The 20,517-nt window shown below is 42.7% G+C and overlaps 1 protein-coding gene across 1 annotated transcript; it reads left to right on the top strand.

Annotated features, from left to right (window-relative positions):
* The first annotated feature begins 10,555 nt into the window (after window positions 1–10,555).
* On the top strand, window positions 10,556–12,692 carry LOC306740134 (Golgi-associated plant pathogenesis-related protein 1-like). The gene is made up of 6 exons (XM_079222243.1): window positions 10,556–10,598; window positions 10,758–10,784; window positions 11,065–11,274; window positions 11,490–11,567; window positions 11,871–12,020; window positions 12,517–12,692. Exons 2-6 carry the CDS (start codon window positions 10,778–10,780, stop codon window positions 12,519–12,521), a joined length of 450 nt encoding a protein of 149 aa, XP_079078369.1. The 5' UTR covers window positions 10,556–10,598; window positions 10,758–10,777; the 3' UTR covers window positions 12,522–12,692.
* The last annotated feature ends 7,825 nt before the right edge of the window (window positions 12,693–20,517 follow it).

The raw sequence follows: 20,517 nt of genomic DNA, 5'->3' as shown, positions 1-20,517 counted from the left end.
ATAACTTGCTGACTTCATAGTATGTAAAGAAAATATAAAGAACCTAAACACGACAACTTAATTATACAGTAGCCTACATCTTGTAAATAGCTGGGTGTGTTTACTAGAGTCTGAGAATGCTTTTAAGTGTTTCACTGAGAGCTCAGGCTTTAACGGACAAAAGCTGTCGCCTGGTATTTGTTTTCCCTCACAAACAGAGACTCTGCAGACGTGTGACAGTGAATTAAGGAAAAGAGATTCGGGATTAGCACCAAGTTAAGTTAAATATCAAAGTATTAAAGAACAATAAGATGAAATACAAAGAAAACGTAGAATGTCAGGGAAGCCTGGTGGTGTGATGGGTAGGGAGGAAAGAGCAAGATTATACACGAACAAAGGAGTTTATTTAGTTAATCACATGAATGATCTTTTTTTCAGCGCTAGGCGTTCAGCGCTAGGCGTTCAGCGCTCAGTGTTCAGCGCTCAGTGTTCAGGCCTCAGTGTTCAGCGCTCAGTGTTCAGGCCTCAGTGTTCAGGCCTCAGTGTTCAGGGCTCAGTGTTCAGGGCTCAGTGTTCAGCGCTCAGTGTTCAGGCCTCAGTGTTCAGCGCTCAGTGTTCAGGCCTCAGTGTTCAGCGCTCAGTGTTCAGGCCTCAGTGTTCAGGGCTCAGTGTTCAGGCCTCAGTGTTCAGGCCTCAGTGTTCAGGGCTCAGTGTTCAGGGCTCAGTGTTCAGGCCTCAGTGTTCAGGGCTCAGTGTTCAGCGCTCAGTGTTCAGCGCTCAGTGTTCAGGGCTCAGTGTTCAGGGCTCAGTGTTCAGGGCTCAGTGTTCAGGGCTCAGTGTTCAGGGCTCAGTGTTCAGCGCTCAGTGTTCAGGCCTCAGTGTTCAGGCCTCAGTGTTCAGGCCTCAGTGTTCAGGCCTCAGTGTTCAGGGCTCAGTGTTCAGCGCTCAGTGTTCAGGGCTCAGTGTTCAGGCCTCAGTGTTCAGGGCTCAGTGTTCAGGCCTCAGTTTTCAGGGCTCAGTGTTCAGGCCTCAGTGTTCAGGGCTCAGTGTTCAGGGCTCAGTGTTCAGGCCTCAGTGTTCAGGCCTCAGTGTTCAGGCCTCAGTGTTCAGGGCTCAGTGTTCAGGGCTCAGTGTTCAGGCCTCAGTGTTCAGGGCTCAGTGTTCAGGGCTCAGTGTTCAGGGCTCAGTGTTCAGGGCTCAGTGTTCAGCGCTCAGTGTTCAGGGCTCAGTGTTCAGGGCTCAGTGTTCAGCGCTCAGTGTTCAGCGCTCAGTGTTCAGGGCGTTGGAAGCATCACGTAAGACACGGTGCTCCCAGTGAGCTGCTCCACAGACAATGACTGGCAGACCCATAGTGCCATCTAGCTTTCACCAATTCATTGTGTATGAGCAGTGCTAGTAATATTTGTGGAATGTTGTAGAACATTTAGAAAATTAAACTTTAAAAATGGCCTTAGTTCCTCTCCAATGTGGAAAGGTTAACCTGTGAATACGAGTAAACCATCTACCAAAAGAAGCTGCAGGTGATGTCCGTTCAGTTGGTGATTGACAGAAACATTTTAGTGGTTTTCTTTTCATTCATTTTAATTGTTGCAAATGTATTTATATGCCAAATCTCTAAATATGTGGTAAATGCATCAACATGTTCATTTATGGCAGCTTCCTCCCGCCCAGGCAGTGTGTTATGTGTTATAATGTTATTCTTAAGTCATTCTATAGTTGCTACAGCATTCATTCCCTGACTGAAACAGGAGTCTTAATGAGGATAATGACTGACTGGTTTGCAATAAAACCTTTATGAGCCACTCGGGTCACTGTTTGGGGACTTTTATAAGCCATTTTATAACTATGTCTATATGTTTAATGTATCAAATACATTATGCCTCTTTGAAGACAGATACCTTCATGAAAAACAAAGAAGGGTAAACCTGACATCTATCTCATGCAGTGTGAATCTCACATTTCAAGCATCATACAAAAAGGTCTTGTGGGTTTTTAGAAGGAAAGCGTCCTCACGCAGCAACATGCACATCACAACCTCTCAGTATGGACGCCATGAGTCTTTGATGTGGCTGTAACCTCAGGCTTCAGAGTTCTGCACAAGTGTGCATGTCCCTCTAATCTACCCAGTAAAGGTCACACAGCAGGGGCTCGTTAACTCCAACGCGACAAAGTTAGACGGGGCAAACACAGGACTTATGGGCCAGATGTGTGTTTGCTATTCAGGTTCGCTTTAAATATGCCTCCAACTCATCCACAAGGTTAGCACCTTGGTTTCCTGTTTCGTCGCTCGATGTGCAGCATGGCATCAGGCTGGGTTTTTGGGCTCGTTGCATTATGAAACCTTTCATCTGTATTGTGTAATGGTCCAGAATACAGATGAAAATACTGCTGCTGCTGTGTGGGAGTCTCATTGAATAATGGAAAGGGAAGATTATTGACTGGCTTCTTCATCAAATCTCTCTGAGTGTATTAGCTGTGCTGTAGCAGACCTGCAGTGTTTCACCACAGCTGTGGCCAAAAGAACATGGACTGAGACCCTTATAGCATCAGAGAGAAGTCCTGTGGGCCGAGGAGCAGCCCAGTATCCGAACACCCGCCAGCCACTTGGATTAGCTCCAGCCCAGACCAGTGAGCCCAGTGATACCAGTGAGCCCAGTGAGCCCAGTGAGCCCAGTGATACCAGTGAGCCCAGTGATGCCAGTGAGCCAAGTGAGCCAAGTGAGCCCAGTGATACCAGTGAGCCCAGTGATACCAGTGAGCCCAGTGAGCCCAGTGATACCAGTGAGCCCAGTAAACTCAGTAAGCCCAGTGATACCAGTAAGCCCAGTGATACCAGTGAGCCCAGGAAGCCCAGTGATACCAGTGATACCAGTGAGCCCAGTAAGCCCAGTGATACAAGTGAGCCCAGTAAACCCAGTAAGCCCAGTGATACCAGTAAGCCCAGTGATACCAGTGAGCCCAGGAAGCCCAGTGATACCAGTGAGCCCAGTAAGCCCAGTAAGCCCAGTGATACCAGTGATACCAGTGATACCAGTGATAGCTGGATATTGAGTTATTTCAAAGAGATGCGCTCATCAATGTCACCTTGTGTGAACCAACCAATCACAACCGGGACAGGGCGGGACAATACAACAAGGAACTCAAAGTTATGCATAATGAGTTATGATTGTTGGCATGTTAGTACATACTTTTACAAATTTACTAAATTGATCCTTAATCATGCCCGCCCACATTCTCAATATGCATTGATTTAGTTTTGGCTCAATAGTTATTTTGCTGCTCACTGTTTCCTTTTATATCAATTATTTCCGGTCATGGCTCTCATCAGGTCTGATTAATATATAATTCAGCTAATTAGTAATATGCATGTATTCAGCTAATTATGTCATTATAATAGTTAGTAGTTTGTCGGCTGCAGAAAGCTGCTGGTCGTCTGTATACAGAGCACGTTGACGTGGAACAGGAAGCATCAGGTTGATGTCACGTCTCAACGCTGTGGGATCTGCTTGGTGCGCTGCTTTGAAAACCAGGTCGCTAAATTCTCAGTATGTCATGTAGAACATGTGGCAGTTGGCAGTATTTACTTTAATCATCAAATTCAACAATATATTATAATAAAACTTGTTAAAATCCCAGTCAACTGCACTTTGTCGTAACATCCTGGTGCCGCAGATGGAGACAGCTGTAATCACACTGAACCGTGAGGTCTCTGATTATACACAAGCCGATCTGTACGTTTCACAATAAGGAGAAAGGTAGAAGGTTTTTATGAGGATGATGCTGCAAATGTAGTGTTCAACTTTATAGGCTGTAACAGCATTATGACAGCAAGTATGACCACGACTGATATCATATCTAATACAGCTCCAATCAAAAGGCTGATCCTTACAGTGAAGCTGGACTATTTGAGGCCACCTGCTATTAGAGGATGTACAGGATAGTTTCCCGTCGGCCAGACCGAGAGAATGAAAGGATGTTTGGATAAGGCCCTCCTTCAAACTAGTAAGATGGCAGCCTGACCCAAACGCGTGATACGGGAGGTATAACCACTGGATTCAGGTGAGAGAAGGTTCTGAAGCACAGGCTGAGCAGGTTTACTTATCTGGAGACTGCAGGTTGTAATCTGCATGTTGTACTATTCCTGTGGTTATTGGTCGACTAGGAGCAGGTGTGTCTCTGATCTGTTTATCTCTGGTGGGGTCTGTGCATGCTTCTGTTGGGCTGAACCTACACACAGAACTAAATGACACTGCAGACTGCACTGTGGCCCTGCTCAGTATCTGACAGCATGGTCTGTATGAGGCTGTAAACTGTTAAACCAACTGGAACCTGGTGACACCATTTCTATGTCAATATCTCTCAAGCTCAAGTCGGTTGCAGTGTCAGAGAGTTTATTAATAATAATGGCAGATGGGCTCTACTTGTGTTATTGTGCCTTTTAGCCTTACGACCACTCAAAGCCCTTCAGCACTACATGTCCACATTCACCCATTCACCATTCACACCCAATCAAACATGGGGCTACCATGCAAGGTGCCACCTGTCCGTCAGGAATAACTAACTATTCAAACCCATTCACAGCAACATAGCAATGGACTGGAGGAGCCGGGGATCCTAACCCCAAACTTTCGATTGAACCGCTCTAACTCTGAGCCACAGCTATGTGCAAAGAAATGTGCGATAATTTAGTTTAACAGAAACTTTTTATGAGTCTATTCTGAAAGGAAACTTGTGGTATTTGCAGCAGATGGATCTGCATAAAGCCACAGATATGATGCAGTTTGTCAATTTCAATTCCACACAGTCCAAAGATTGCTAAAGGACAATACCAAACCCAACAACAGAGGAAAAACTCACCCCAAAAGAATATAATAGGAAAACCTTACAGAGAGACTCGGAGGAGGGATCAATCTCCCAGGATGGATGAACGTGTATCCTCCACAATCCATCATATATGACATGAATGACGTGTTAAAAAACTCTCAGGAGCCATTGTTTTGTTTGTCCGTTCTGGGCTTCTGTAGAAACATGGTGGACTCAGGTGAATATATACAAATTAATACATAGTACAGTTCTGCAAGTAAACTCCCCTTATCCTACTTACTGATCAATATTGTCCCAAACCATCAGCCTCATAACTTTAAACCAGTATCAGCTTTTACGGAGGTGTAACATTCTGAATAGTCTCAGGCTCGATATGTGTCCAATTTCAGATGCTGTACGCATGTTTCTTTGCTTGAGGGCAGTGACTAAACTGTTTAAAATGCAATGTATTAGAAATGGGACAAACAAGGATGTGACAAGGGTTGGGAAATTTTGAACAAACGCTAATAGGCACAAAGTTAAGGACATTTCATAAAGAATGAAGACAACACTCGTTGATCCTCTGGCGGTGACACTGGCTGGATGTGTCAGTTCTTCCATGGTGGCCGTGGTGGCTGCCGCATGGAAGAACATGTCACGTTGTACCATCTCTGAACAATGTAATTATAGAGTGGAGGAGAGAAGGGGTACTAGCATGGCAGTAGACAGAGGAGAGTCTCCTTCTCCCACACAACCAATCAAGAACCATAATAAGAGCAAAACAGACCTTCTCCATTAGGAATGCATGTACTGTCAGAACCAGCATCAAAACAACCCGTGACTCATGGCGACTGTGGCTCAGTGGTAGAGCAGGGTCGTCCCTATTCAGAGGATCGGCGGTTCGATGGCTGGTCCATAGATGGCAAGACAACTAACCCCAGGTTGCTACTGTAGACAGTTCCTGTGGTGATTGTTGAATGTTAGATAGTCCTGAATGGCAGGGGACACCTTGCATGCAAATTCTGTTTTGTCTTGGATTTAATTTGTCAGTTAGAAAGTCAGAAGACTTTATTTGCATGTTAGACGACGGACAGGATCCTGCGTCAGAGTGTTTTCTTTAATGTCACCCATACCTAAGTATAGAATGCACACATTCCTCGGTTGTGTGCAAAGACCGTCATCTGAAGCGATGTAAAGAGTTGTCAAAAGACCTTGAAGGAAGCTCTGCTCGTCCGCCCTGAGGGAGCTGTAACATGTCCCTTTATGTCTGGTGTGATGATAGCTGTGTGAGCGGCATTGTGCAATACTGATCTCCTGGTCTGTAATTTGACAGAATATAATGTGTGTATGTGTCACAACTCTCTCTGCCTTTACCCATTATCATTCCTCTGCCCTTTACGTTGGCCTACACTGCCCAGTGGTGGGCCGTACGTTATCCACGTAATTGTGCACTATTACGGGCATGGAGGTCACACGGGGTGTGGACCGACCTGCGGAGCTGTTTTAACCATTTAAGACGAGAAAAAAAGACGCTTTATTAACGGTTACTTAATAATAATAAAAATGAAACCTCTTCAAAATTCTTCTCACAAGGGTTACGGCATTGTAGCAATTTAAATGAAGTTAAACAACCATGTGGTTGCGGAGATAATTAAGGTGCCGTTTTTAAAAACGTTCTTCTTCTTTTTCTCAGAAAATGAGGCTCTGAGTCTGGGGGCTTGGTGTGCAAACAGTGGACACTCCGACGCAGCAACGGCGAGGTTGGAGGCTTGCTCCACGTCATTAAGTCCAAATCAACAACCAGTCACATTTTAGCTAAAACAAAACAATCCAACAAAACCGCGGCTCTGCACACACAAGACATCTCCAGCAGCTGCTGCACCTTAGTGAGGGGAGAGGCGGGACCAGCCCCAACTCGACCAGCAGCAGCAACAGCGCTGTGGCTTGTTTATGATTAAATACTGCAGATGTAAAAACAGTAACATAAGCAACATTTCACTCACCAGATGCACATAACCCTCCGTAACCCTCTGTGCGAAAGACGTCATCAGTAAATCCGCCAGCAAGTCAGTTTCTCAGGCTTCAGCCTGAGATTCTAGCTTCTAGGTTCTAGGTAGAAGCTAGAACCTAGAACCTAGAACCTAGAAGCTTCTTCCATTGACAGAAGTCAGGCTGCCCACTGACCATTCACAGCGCACGTTAATGATCACGCGGCCCTGTGGCCAAACACACGTTTCATAATGCTAGCAGGCCTCTCCATATAGTTTAACCAGCTCTCGGTTGCATAGAGAAACAGAGGTGAAATGTGATTGGATGAGCAGTCTTATTAAGTTGTTGATGAGATTCTCACAAAGATACACAAAGGAATACCGTAACGGCCGGTTAGAGATCTAGCTCTGCCTATCTGATTCCCTTCAGCTGAACTAATAGGTGAACCGTGAGGGGAAGGGAACCAAGAAAAGCTTCTGTTGGTTCCGTGGCAGCAGAACCAGCAGGAGGGATCTCCGCTGAGAGAAACCCGGTTTAATTTGAGTTGGACTGTTTCGGCAAAACCCACTAATAGTTCATAATTATATAGATAGAGGACCAACCGCAACGTCAATTATTGTTGTTTCGCTTTATCTTTTGGACCGGTTATATCTGTGGATCAAGCCAGAGGAAATCCACCAGGTCACTAAACGTCAATGTCATGAAGACATTAAACCCTGGATGACCTGCAACTTCCTGATGTTGAACTCTGACAAAACTGAAGTTATTTTACTTGGAACAGACACCTGAGAAACCTCTTATCTAATGATATGGTTTCTCGTGATGGCATCGCTCTGGCATCCACCACCACCGTAAGGGATCTCTGAGTTATCGTTGATCAAGACTTCCACGTGAACCAGATCTCAAGAACTGTCTTTGTTCACCTACGTGACATTTAAAAGATCCGGCACATCTTGTCTCAAAGTGATGCAGAAAAACTGATCCAGCATTTGTTACTTCAAGACTGGATTACTGTAACTCCTTATTATCAGGCCTCAAGTTTCCATGGATCGTCGCTGTCTGGAGCCACTCTTGTCTCCTGCCTCTTGTCTCTTGCCTCCTGTCTCCTGTCTCCTGTCTCCTGCCTCCTGTCTCCTGTCTCCTGTCTCCTGTCTCCTGCTTCTTGCCTCTTGCCTCCTGCCTCCTGTTTCCTGCCTCCTGTCTCCTGTCTCCTGCCTCCTGTCTCATTATAACATTATACTCGAAGGAAAAATGACATGCAAACTTCTAACCGTTCTTTTTTAAATACTCTTGACACTCGTTGCTCCTCTGGGCTGGCTGTGATGTGACATGGGGCGGTTTTGAGCACGGGCGAACCGGGCAGCCGCCCAGGGCGGCACTTTTTCATGTCACGTGGGGGGCCGCACAACCACTTTAAAAAAAAAAATATATATATATATATATCATCTAGGCCGTGAAGCGGTTTTCCATTATCTATCATATCACTGTGTGGGGAATTGGCAAATTGGCGCCCCCTGCAGCTGCAAGCGCCCCTGCTTGCTAAGAAGGTGCCGTCTACAGATCATGTGTGGGGACGGGAGAGGGCGCATTTTCGTGGACCGGCCTTCACAGTGTGGGCGAAAAATAAGACGTAATAAATATGACGTAATACGACCGGCATGAATACAATTATAAAATGCATAAAGATACACATCACCATGACGCTGCATTAGTGGAGCCCTGAGCTTGTTTCTCTGCTACGAGCCGGTCCGTCTCGGGGTGACGGGAGAAAAAGACCGAGCCCCGATGTCTGTTGTTTATGTCCAGTCAACTGACTCTACTCCGTAACTTAAACCTTTTTGTCACTCTGTCACTTCATTAAAACCCACTTCACAAAAACAACGAAACGGACTTTTAAGTTTCATTTTTGGGGAAACGTATCTCTGAACCTCTTGACATGTGTTACGTTTGAGGATACGCACAGACGGATGTCTCCAGTCTTTTTTCAAAATAAAACCTTTCCGACTTTTTATTTTTTCATAAATTATTTCTCTGCGGCCTGGTACCAAGGGACCCATGGACCGGTGGTTCAGGGGGTTGGGGACCGCTACTCTAATGCAATTAGTGGGCTTAAGTCAGTAGATTTCATATGATGACATTATTGATGTTAAGTTTTAGTTTTAGTTTTGGTTTGTGTTTTCTGTTCTTAGTGCAATAGTGTAATAATTAGGTTTTCTTTAGTGTGTTTTTACATGTGTGTCTCGCCCGGGGCATAATTACATGTAGAACCGCCACTGGATGTGATGTGATGTTGTGTCACTCAGCAAACACCCAACGGACAAAGAGGCTTTGTGTGGTTGTTGGCCAAGATCAGAATGAGTCAAATAGATTAAAGCTCTCTACATTTGGCAATACATTATCATCAGCCACATTATCATTATGACTTCACGTGGCGTTCAATATCTATCAATCCACTCATTTGCATCAGCCCACAGACATGCAAACCACAACAATGAGTCTTTTTGGCTGAAAAAAACAATGGGTCGGCATACTGTGTATGTGTGTGTGTGTGTTAAAGTGTTCCTGTGTGTATCTTTGGGAGAATCTCAAAACAGTACAGGTACGACTCTGGTTTAGGACCTGAGTGTCAGTGTCGGCCAACGTAAAGGGCAGAGGAATGATAATGGTTAAAGGCAGAGAGCTGTGACACAGACACACATTATATTCTGTCAAATTACAGACCGGGAGATCAGTATTGCACAATGCCGCTCACACCAGACATAAAGGGACATGCTACAGCTCCCTCAGGGCGTAGGAGCAGAGCTTCCTTCAAGGTCTTTTGACAACTCTGTACATCCCTTCAGATGACGGTCTTTGAACACAACGAGGAATGTATGCATTCTATACTTAGGTATGGGTGACATTAAATGAAACACTCTGAGGCACATCACAACAGGATCCTGTCCGTCGTCTTACATGCAAATAAAGTCTTCTGACTTTATGACAAAACAGAATTTGCATGCAAGGTGTCACTTCAAACAGCAGAGACGGGGATGGAACCCCCAATCCCTGTGATTGAAGGACGACCCGCTCTCCCACTGAGCCGCTGTATAAAGGCTTATCATGGTCTTTTGATCTAAAAATAAAGGTTATGTAGTGATAGTCCACAGTGAATCTTTGAGGTGAGCAACTCGTTGTGTCAGTATGATTAGGATGCCACTTGCTGTATTTGTGGTAAACATAAGCATGTGGTCGGTGGGAGTAAAGAGTTTAATCGTGGGCTAATGAGATCCATGTGCGTTTGAAGTCCTCCGTCCGTCCGTGTTTAATTCAGGCCTCAACCTGTGAGCTGTAGACAAGTGCCGCCGGGTGGCAGGAAGCAAGCAAGGAAACAACCTGTTGGACGGAACAAGCCTTGACTCATCTCTCTTTATTCATTCAGCAAAACAACTGTCTGTGGCTCTTTAATTGCCTTATTAATTGCTTTGTGTTGACAGACAGCTATAGGTCCATGGTGGTAACCCAGACTGAGAATGCATGCTGTTATTATCTGTGGGTTAACACAGAAACATCTCCTCATTACCAGGTAGTATATCTGGAGAGACATTGATTTCCCAATCAAAAAACTCAGTATCTTGGAATTTAGATTTGCATGTGAAGAATGTGGAATATCCTGCAAAACAACAACACGAGAAGCATGTTCTACCAGGATAAGTGTCACAGTGAAATGTAAGGCTGGCTGTCGGTCTCCTCCTACACGAGGAGGGAGAGGCTCATGTGTATAAATACAGACTTCCAGACAGCAAAGGAAACTCTCTGATCAGCACATCCCTCCAGAACAGGACCAGGTGAGACCACTGCATTCACAGGCGGTAGATATAGACCTGCTTCATAACATGTTGGTCATTTCATTTGTAATCATTTCAAGGCATGTTTTCTTCTTTGTTTTCAATTTGTGGGGAGTGTATTTGTGTTAATCATTTAGAACTGTTCTTATTCCATTGCAGCATTCATAATCCCGGACACAATGGCAGGTTAGTGCATCGTTAGCTCAGGAATCATTTTCCAGGAAGAGACATTATCATCGAGGAGAGCCTCATAATATCACAGGGCAGGATCCATCCTGTCTGCACCCACGATGTTGAGAAACGCCAGCCTCAGTGATTGCACAAGACACGTTTCCTCTACTAATATTAATGATAACAGTACATTTTATTTGTATAGCGCTTTAAATAAACTCAAGGCACTGTACATGGAAGATGTAAAGTGCCCAAGCACTTAAAGCTCATCAATTGATAATGTATTTTTGGACAGATGCAAGCTTTCAAAAGGAGTTCCTGGAAAGCCACAACGCCTACAGGAGCAAGCACAACACGCCGCCGATGACGCTCAGCAGCGAGCTGACGGCCGCGGCTCAGAAATGGGCCGACCACCTGCTGGCGCTGGGCGCCCTGCAGCACAGCGCCACGAAGGACGGAGAGAACATCTACAACATGAGCAGCTCAGCACCCATCAAACTGACAGGTACAGACAAGCCCTTCATCGTGTCATTCATCCAATGTAAATGTACACATTATTCCAAGCTGATTGGTTTATTTGTTCACCTGCTAAGGCAAGAAAAAGAACTATGCTCCACTTATAAATAAAAGATGATTTATTATGAGAAACTCAAACTTCAACCATCAATTCAGATGTTCATTAAACGCTCATTCTATGTTTTTCTCTTTCTTACACTTCAGGGAAAGAAGCTGTAGATTCGTGGTACGGAGAGATCAAGGATTACAAGTGGAGCAGCCCTGGATTCGGCAGCAATACTGGTAAAGTTCAATAGGACAGAGAAATCTGAGATGTCCGTAACAAAGTTCATGTTAGAGACATGCATCGGCCTATCTGCATCCCTACTATGTGCATCACGTAAAGATGCATTGGAATAACTAAAGTAACTACCTTGTGATGCTCTGTTATAATTTGTTAAGTTAAATGGGGAAAGCAAGGTGTATCAACCTTATGTTGTAGTTTCTCATGGACGTTGTATGTAGTTTTACATGATGCATTTAAGACAACATTGACAGACGTCTAACCCCCTCTGACCTCGCCGCTCCGCTGGCTCCCTCCTGCAGGTCACTTCACTCAGGTGGTGTGGAAAGACAGCACTGAACTGGGCGTCGGCTTGGCCACCGACGGCAGGAAGGTCTTTGTGGTCGGGCAGTACCGGGCCGCTGGCAACATGAACATGGCGGGATACTTTGAGCAAAACGTGCTCCCGCTAGGTAACACACTAACACTACTTTGCATGTATTATTGTCTGAATAGGTGAAGCCCACTGCCTCACGAGGCTGCACACGTCCACTTTACAGGGCGACTTCACACTAAAACCAGTGGTGGAAAGTAACACCGTGTATTTATACTCAAGCACTGTTCTTTTGAGGTAATTGTATCTCATTTCAGGACAAGTAGCTTTTTTAATTTAAGCTTGACCACAACCTGTGTGTAAAGCACACGTTTCCTCTCATCAGCCTCTTTTCCGTCAGCTCAGCTAGCTGCGGCTACTCAGCTAGCCGCGGCTACTCAGCTAGCTGTTGCGGCTACTCAGCTAGCTGCTGCGGCTACTCAGCTAACTGCGGCTACTCAGCTAACTGCGGCTACTCTTTCTTTCCAGTCAGGTTTTAAGAATATTCACATTTCCCTGCAGCAATGGCTTCTTATGCTCTAGCTTTGCCAGTTCAACACTTGTATGCCTCATCACCATTTGTTGTCACTTTCCAGCATAAAGGCTGTGCATTTTACAGCTGGTGGAGCAGAAACCTCCAGTGAGGGAGGTGGAGGGAGCCCGAGGACAAAGTGCACACTCCTGTAGACAACCACGACATCCCTGCAGCCCAACACACTGTTGCTAAATGTTCCATGTTGTAAATAAAATCCAATAAAACACGTTAAAATTGTCTGGATTAATGTAATGATTTTAAATGGATTGATGTTCCACCTAATCATCACCAAAGGTCTGGACGTTTCCAAGGTTGCTGTGATTGATGTTGCACTCTCTGATCATTCCTGTGTTTTCTTTGAGTGCAATCTCCCTGCACACAAATGTCCAAACCAAGGTTGTGACAAAGCGTTACATCACTGAAAACACCAGTGAACTATTTATTCAGAAGTTCTGCTCCACACCAGGCCTCTCTTGCATCTCAGTCAATGAGCTTGTGGATGGCTTCAATTATAAAGTTAAACATGTTATTGATGCCATTGCACCCACTGAGGTGAAGGTTGTCTCGGGTAAGAAAAGATCCCCTTGGAGAAATGCCACGCTGGTCAGAATAGAGAAAAGAGAGGGTCGGAAAGCTGAACGCAGGTGGCGAAAAACTAATCTCCAGGTTCACTGTGGTATCTATAAAGAGAGACTTCACAATTATAATTTGGAACTTAGAAATGCAAGACAGGCCTTCTTCTCTGACATCATAACCAAAAACAAAAACAATACACGCGCCTTATTTGCTACCGTGGACAGGCTAACAAACCCTCCGGTGTCGGTAACGGCTACGCTCCAATCCACCTGGGCATGCAATCAATCTGACTCCTATTTTGCTGATAAAATTCAGAAAATTAGACAAGCAGTCGGTGGCTCCACACCAACCACAGGATATGTGTTGGCCCCATCTTTAAATAGCATCCATTCAAATATCATGACACAATTTCACTCAATTAACCAAAGAAGCCTCGAAGACATTATACAACATCTGAACACATCCTCCTGCTGCTTGGATATTCTATCAACACACTTTTTCAAAAATATTTCACACTGCATGACCGCTGATCTTTTACAAATTGTAAACACATCCCTTCTCTCAGGTGTCTTCCCACAAGCCCGAAAAACTGCAGTTATTAAACCACTTCTAAAGAAGGCTAGTTTAGACCCTGAAATATTGAAAAACTATAGACCAATATCAAACCTCCCATTCTTAAGTAAAATAATGGAAAAAGCGGTTTTTCAACAGCTGAACAACTTCTTAGCTGAAAATAACTGTTTCGATGTCTTCCAGTCCGGCTTTCATCAGCACTACAGTACTGAAACTGCTCTTGTTAAGGTTTTCAACGACATCACTTAAACACAGACAGTGGCAGAATCTCAGTCTTAGTATTACTGGATCTCAGTGCTGCATTCGACACGGTTGATCATGACATACTACTAGACAGACTGAAGTCTGGGTAGGACTCTCTGGCGCAGCACTTAACTGGTTTGAATCCTACTAGAAGGACCGACAATACTTTGTGTCGGTAGCTAATTACACATCAGAGCTGACTAGGATGACATGTGGTGTTCCCCAAGGTTCAATACTGGGGCCTCTTCTGTTCAACATCTACATGCTTCCACTGGCTCAGATTATGAAAAACAACAAAGTGTGTTATCATAATTATGCAGATGACACACAACTCTACATAACTATATCACCAGGGGACTATAGTCCCATACAAGGGCTAAATGCTGGCTAAATGCATTGAAGAAATCAATAACTGGATGTGCCAGAATTTTCTTCAATTAAATCAAGATAAAACAGAAGTAATTGTTTTTGGTCCCAAGGACGAACGATTGAAAGTCAGCGCTCAGCTTCAATCACTGATGTTAAAAACCTCAAACCAAGCCAGAAATCTAGGTGTAGTTATGGATTCAGACCTCAACCTGAACAGCCATATCAAGACAATCACAAAATCAGCCTACTACCACCTGAAGAATATATCAAGGGTTAGAGGACTTATGTCTCAACAGGATCTGGAGAAACTTGTCCATGACTTTATCTTCAGTAGACTTGACTACTGTAACGGTGTGTTCACAGGTCATTTATCTTCAGTAGACTTGACTACTGTAACGGTGTGTTCACAGGTCATTTATCTTCAGTAGACTTGACTACTGTAACGGTGTGTTCACAGGCCTCTGTAAAAAGTCAATCAGGAAGCTGCAGCTGGAGTCCTCACTAAGACCAGGAAAGTGGATCACATCACTCCAGTTCTGAGGTCTTTGCACTGGCTCCCTGTCAAACAAAGAATTGACTTTAAAATCCTGCTGCTGGTTTATAAAGCACTGAATGGTTTAGGGCCTAAGTATGTTTGTGATCTGCTGCTACCTTATGAACCATCCTGACCCTCAGGTCGTCTGGGACGGGTCTACTTTCTGTTCCAAGAGTCAGAACTAAACATGGAGAAGCAGCGTTCATCTTTTCTGCTCCACACATCTGGAACAAGGTCCTGAGAGCTGCAGGTCTGCTGAGACCCTCATAGACCCTCATAGACCCTCATAGACCCTCAGCTCCTTTAAGTCCACAGTGAAGACCTTTCTGTTTGCTGCTGCCTTTAACTGAACCAGATTCAATTACTGCATCTCACTACTGCATTTTATTTCTTAAACTGCACTGCAACTTTTATTCAACTTTTATTTTTTAAGTTGCTTTTTCTACTTTTATTTTGTTTTTTGACTGTTTTAATGTTTTCTTAACTGTTTTTAAATCTGCATTATGTTTTGATGCTTTTAATGCTTTCATGTGAAGCACTTTGAATCGCCTTGTTGTTGAAATGTGCTCTACAAATAAACTTGCCTTGCCTTGCCTTGCCTAAAGTAAGCGAGACAGCGACACCTAGTGGCTGAATGTTAGCATAGCGCCTTACAGGTAATAATGAGAAGAATCACAGTGACCGTATAGTGTCCAAACACAGAGGCGCTGCAGCCCGAACCAAGACAGCACACTTTGTTATTCCTTTCCACCTTGACATAGGTCCACTTCTTCCTTTACCTTTCACAATAAAAGCCCTGAGATGATGCACTGCGTGACTTAACCAGAAGGAACAGGAAATCCCTCAGAGCTTCATATATATATAAACTTGCTTTCTCATCAGTGATCCCTCAACACTGACTTGTTTAACAGCTGTTTGAGCACTTTTTATGAAATGCAATTACAAGTCTACATATAAAACATCTCGCAGTACAGGAAGTGAATCATTGCATTTTTAAGGGGGGGGGGGGGGGGGGGGGGCGACTTGCTATTGAAGTTCAACACGGCATATTTCATTGCCAAAGAAGAACTGCCTTTTACGAAAATTAAAGGCCAACTTCATCTACAAAGGAAAAATGGTGTAAAGCTAAACGCAACATACAATAACGACACAGCATGCGCACAGTCTGTTGGCATCATCGCAGATACACTGAAACGGAAGACGCACGAGAAGATTAAGGACGCTCCTTATCTGTCCATCATGATTGATGGGCATACGTCAACAAAAGAGTGTGAAATCATATATGCCAGGATCCTGCAACAAGCGAAACCAACAAATGTTTTGATTGGCCACATCGAAGTGCAACATGCACATGCTCAATAAAGTCACTTCTGAAGAGTTCTCTGTTGTGAATGTTTTGCAGTTCATGAAGGCAAACAGGCACCATAATGATTAAGCTGGTAGGCTGGTGGTAGGACTAACACATAAATACTTGTGCACAATATGTGATTTAATTTTAAGGTGTATATGATGCCACCAAAGAGGCCTTCAAGAAACTAGGGACAGAAACAGGGTGGCTAGACAAGACAGTTGCCATGGGAGCTGACGGTGCAGCTGTCAGTCTGGGCATGAAGGAGGTGTAACAGCCCTTCTCCCAGCTGAGGCAGGGGCTTTTATTGTCCCATTTCACTGCATGCCAACAACGAGGGCAGTGAGGTCATTCAACATATTCAATCAGGATTCCTGGCCTGAACAAAGACATCTCCTGACAGGTTATGGTGCAGAGGAGCTGGACTTCCTGCTGGACCACTTCTCCCCCATCATAACAAGGTTAGTAGCTCTCATCAATGATCATGACAACATATAAACATTATAACACAGAACAGCATTTCAAACACTTACCTTGATCCTACAGAAACTTAGTTTGATAAGTTTTTCCTTTCACTGTTTTCAGAAATGGCTGTGATACTAAGAGAGGAGTATCAGTCAATGAGCATGTTCATTGTTACCAACTACATGGACCAGTCATACCATGCCCTGTGGGGGAAGATGCTGACCAAAATGCTACAAAGTAAATATGATATTCTCATTAATTTAATTGGCATATGACTTTTTGATTGACTGAAACCTAAACTATTATTCTATTCTTTGTAGAACATCCTACATCCTGTACACATGATGCTTGCACTCCCAGTGTCTTCTGCTGTGTGTCAGAGAGGATTCTCTTCCCAGAAGAGGGTTAAGTCAGATGTCAGGGGTCACTTCATGTGGACACTGTTGAGGACTTAATCAGAATTAGTATGGAGGGACCACGCATCGGTGATTTTGATGCCAAAGAGGCTGTTGACATTTTGCTCAATCAGGCTCAACGTACAAGGACAAGGAGGCCTAATTACAAGGGCTGGCCAACACAGGCACCTTATCCCCCACCAGGGGGCGATCTTTTGTAGGAAGTGTTAATGCACAAGTTATGTCTACAACTTGCTCTGTTGTTGTCTGTAGAGCATAAATATTCATTTTGTATTTTTAAGGTGTATAACTGGTGCATGTTATTAAAACTATTGCACAAGTGTATAAGATTGTAGTTTATGCATTTATTGTCAAAGTATTTATCAGTAATTCAGTGAAAATGATAGGAAAACTTTGCAAGTCGATTTATAGTGTGCGCCCCTACATTTTAGGTTCGGGGCCACTGTGCTCCTAGTAAAACAAGTTAGTCTGGAGCCCTGTAGATGCCGTGAAGGATTCAAGTTTAGTGACTAGAAACGTGACTCACTGGTTTATCAGTTGTGATACATACTGTAAAAGGCTTCCCTTTCCATCCTTTGATACAGTTTATCACCATCTGTTTCTTCTCCATTCTCTTCGTACCCAGGTTCCTCTTTCCTGATGATATATATATATATATATATATATATATATATATATATATATATATATATACACACACACACACACATCTTAAATAGAAGCTTGGGGCCTGACTTTGGCTGAATCGAGTCGTGTTTTTTAAGATCCACAGTCTTGAAGATCATCCTCTTCTTTGATGCATTCTGACGTGTGACACACTGTTTCTTCACAGATCCTTTGAGTGCAGGAATTTCCATCCTGAAGCAAAGTGATTCACTTCCTCCAGATCTAAATCTCTCCTCCTGTGCAGCACAGCATGAAACAAGCGTTCCTTTGCCTCATACTGACTCTATATTTAGTGCGTTGAATATCACATGTTTAATCTGTGTGTGTAAACATGGTTCTCATTCTTTAGGCAATAGGAACCTTTGGTGTCACATCTTCATGAAATCAGAAGTACACAATAAGCAAAGTTTAGTCACTGTCGGTGAGAGATAACATGTGTAGAGATGCTAATTGTCAACTTTTTTTAAAACATATAGTCTGAGGAATTTCCCACTAATTTCCAAAGAGAAAGGGTCAATAATAAGAGGGAACTCATATTTTGAAGTAGAACGCTTTATTCGGTAAAAATGTTATAAATGAGGTGAAAACACACAGAACAATGCTACCATGTGTGTTCTAGCTGGAGGGGCTTACATTGACTAACTCACACTGAGGATCACTGACATTGATTACATCATAAATATGTGGTATAGTGATAAAGTCTGATCATTCACATTAAGTATCGCTCATTTCATAAAACAAACAGGTAATTGTATATGTGAAGATAATTCCAGAAGTCACCACTAAGAGGCAGCATAACACAACATGTTGAAACAGGACTTGCACAAAGAGCCGACATGTGAGGCTTTCTCTATAGAGTTGTGTTATCTGATGCTAAAAGATGTGAAAACATGCAGTTATTGATTTCACATGAGAGCAGGAATAACTTCTGTGTTTAGTGTTATATATGAAATACTGCACTGTGCATGTGTGTGAGACTTCTGAAAAGTCCTTACAGAGACAGACACATACATTCATCCTCTCATTCCTCCATTCAGCCCGTTTCAGTGCACCGATCAGCAGAGGTTCACTGTCTGTCTGCAGGTCCTTTTCCTATGTTAGTTTATTACCCAGGAAATTACAAAGTTACAATCTATTTGCCTTTAAGTTAAATATTACAGAGTCAAGTCAAAATGAAACTGAAATGTTGGAGATTATATCTATATTACTTCTGGTTTTACTTTACTACTTCTGTTGAACTAAAACCACCGAATGCTGTTGAGCTGAGATCTAAATAGAATATAATGTGTATTTATATTATTATAAATACACATTTTAAATGTATTTGAACCTTTAAATCAGTCAAAATATGATTACGGTGTCAGGCTGTGAGGTTACATGCATGTCTCTATTGATCTATAGCTATATAGCTATTCTCCATAAGATTAAAGATAACACACACACACATATATATATATATATATATATATATATATATATATATATATATATATATATATATATATATTTAAAATGTAGACTACAGTCTAAACACAGTCAGATTCCACCACTTTATCATAGTCTGGTAAATTATGAACGATTATATTCTTATTTTATTATGAACAATATGGAATAAAACCTAATTTTCCCACTCTTTGACTCTTTTTTAAAGATAAATGTGCAGTCCATAAATATCTTATATGCATACATATGTTTACTTCCACTGAATTAAAATGGAGGCTGCCTGTTGTTTACCTGCAGCATTGTGAATCCATTGATGATGTTTTTATTCATTCATAAGCTCAACTCAGAGTGAACAAAGTGAGAGTGAATGAACTCAGACCAGCTGTTCTGGAACTGAAACCCTCTCTGCGTTCCGGGTGAAACCTTTTGAAACAGCTTCATCCACTATACTACTATCCAATATAGTTCATTTAATCTGCAAACATTAAATAATTGCATTGTTGCATACATTTAAATCTAACATCAATAAGAAATATATAATAAAGTCCCACAATAGTGATACTTTGTTGTCATTTCTGTCGTTCCTTCTGGAAACCATTTGGTCCAACGTAGAGACAAACAATCCGTCTCCCAACAGATGTAACTATTAGATGACTTGTCCGGCGCCTGATGATGGCGCTACTCAGACAGTCAAGGGATCAGCACATCTTATGTCATGCAGTTTGTTTGAGAGAAGAGAGACAACTCAAGTTCTAAGTAAACCCCATAAACCCTACTACTTCCTGGTCCCTCCCCCTTTTGCTGGCATTTTGTAATGCTGGAAGAGACTTCCTGTCAGCCGCCGCCTGACAGGAAGTCTGCACTGCAGGCCTCATATACATATACATATATATGTATACATATACATATATATATATATATATATATATATATATATATATATATATATATATATATATATATATATACACATATATATATTGATATATATACATATATATACACATATATATATATGTATATATATATATGTATACATACATATATATATATACATATATATATATATATATATATATATATATATATATATATATATATATACATATATATATATATGTGTATATATATATATATATATATATATATATATATATATATATATATATATATATATATGTAGTATGTTTAATGCCTGTAAAAGAGATGAAGACACAGCATAGACACAGTCTTAATGCTAGCTGGGCCTGCAGCATTGTGACACTGCTGTATTTTTGTAACATGATATTCTTTGTCGAGGGCAGATGCATGGGGACTTCCCCGCACCCCGCTGACCAGCACGCCCAGTCCACTGTGGGCTGGCCGTGCATAGCCTGCTGGTGACTGTCTGGCTGAATTATCATCAGATGCTTCCTGGTCCAACTCCCT

The sequence above is a fragment of the Taurulus bubalis genome (assembly GCF_910589615.1).
Source record: "Taurulus bubalis genome assembly, chromosome: 8".
Taxonomy (NCBI): Eukaryota; Metazoa; Chordata; class Actinopteri; order Perciformes; family Cottidae; genus Taurulus; species Taurulus bubalis.
The sequence above is the reverse complement of the archived record's forward strand: the minus strand, read 5'-3'. Positions and strand labels throughout refer to the sequence as shown.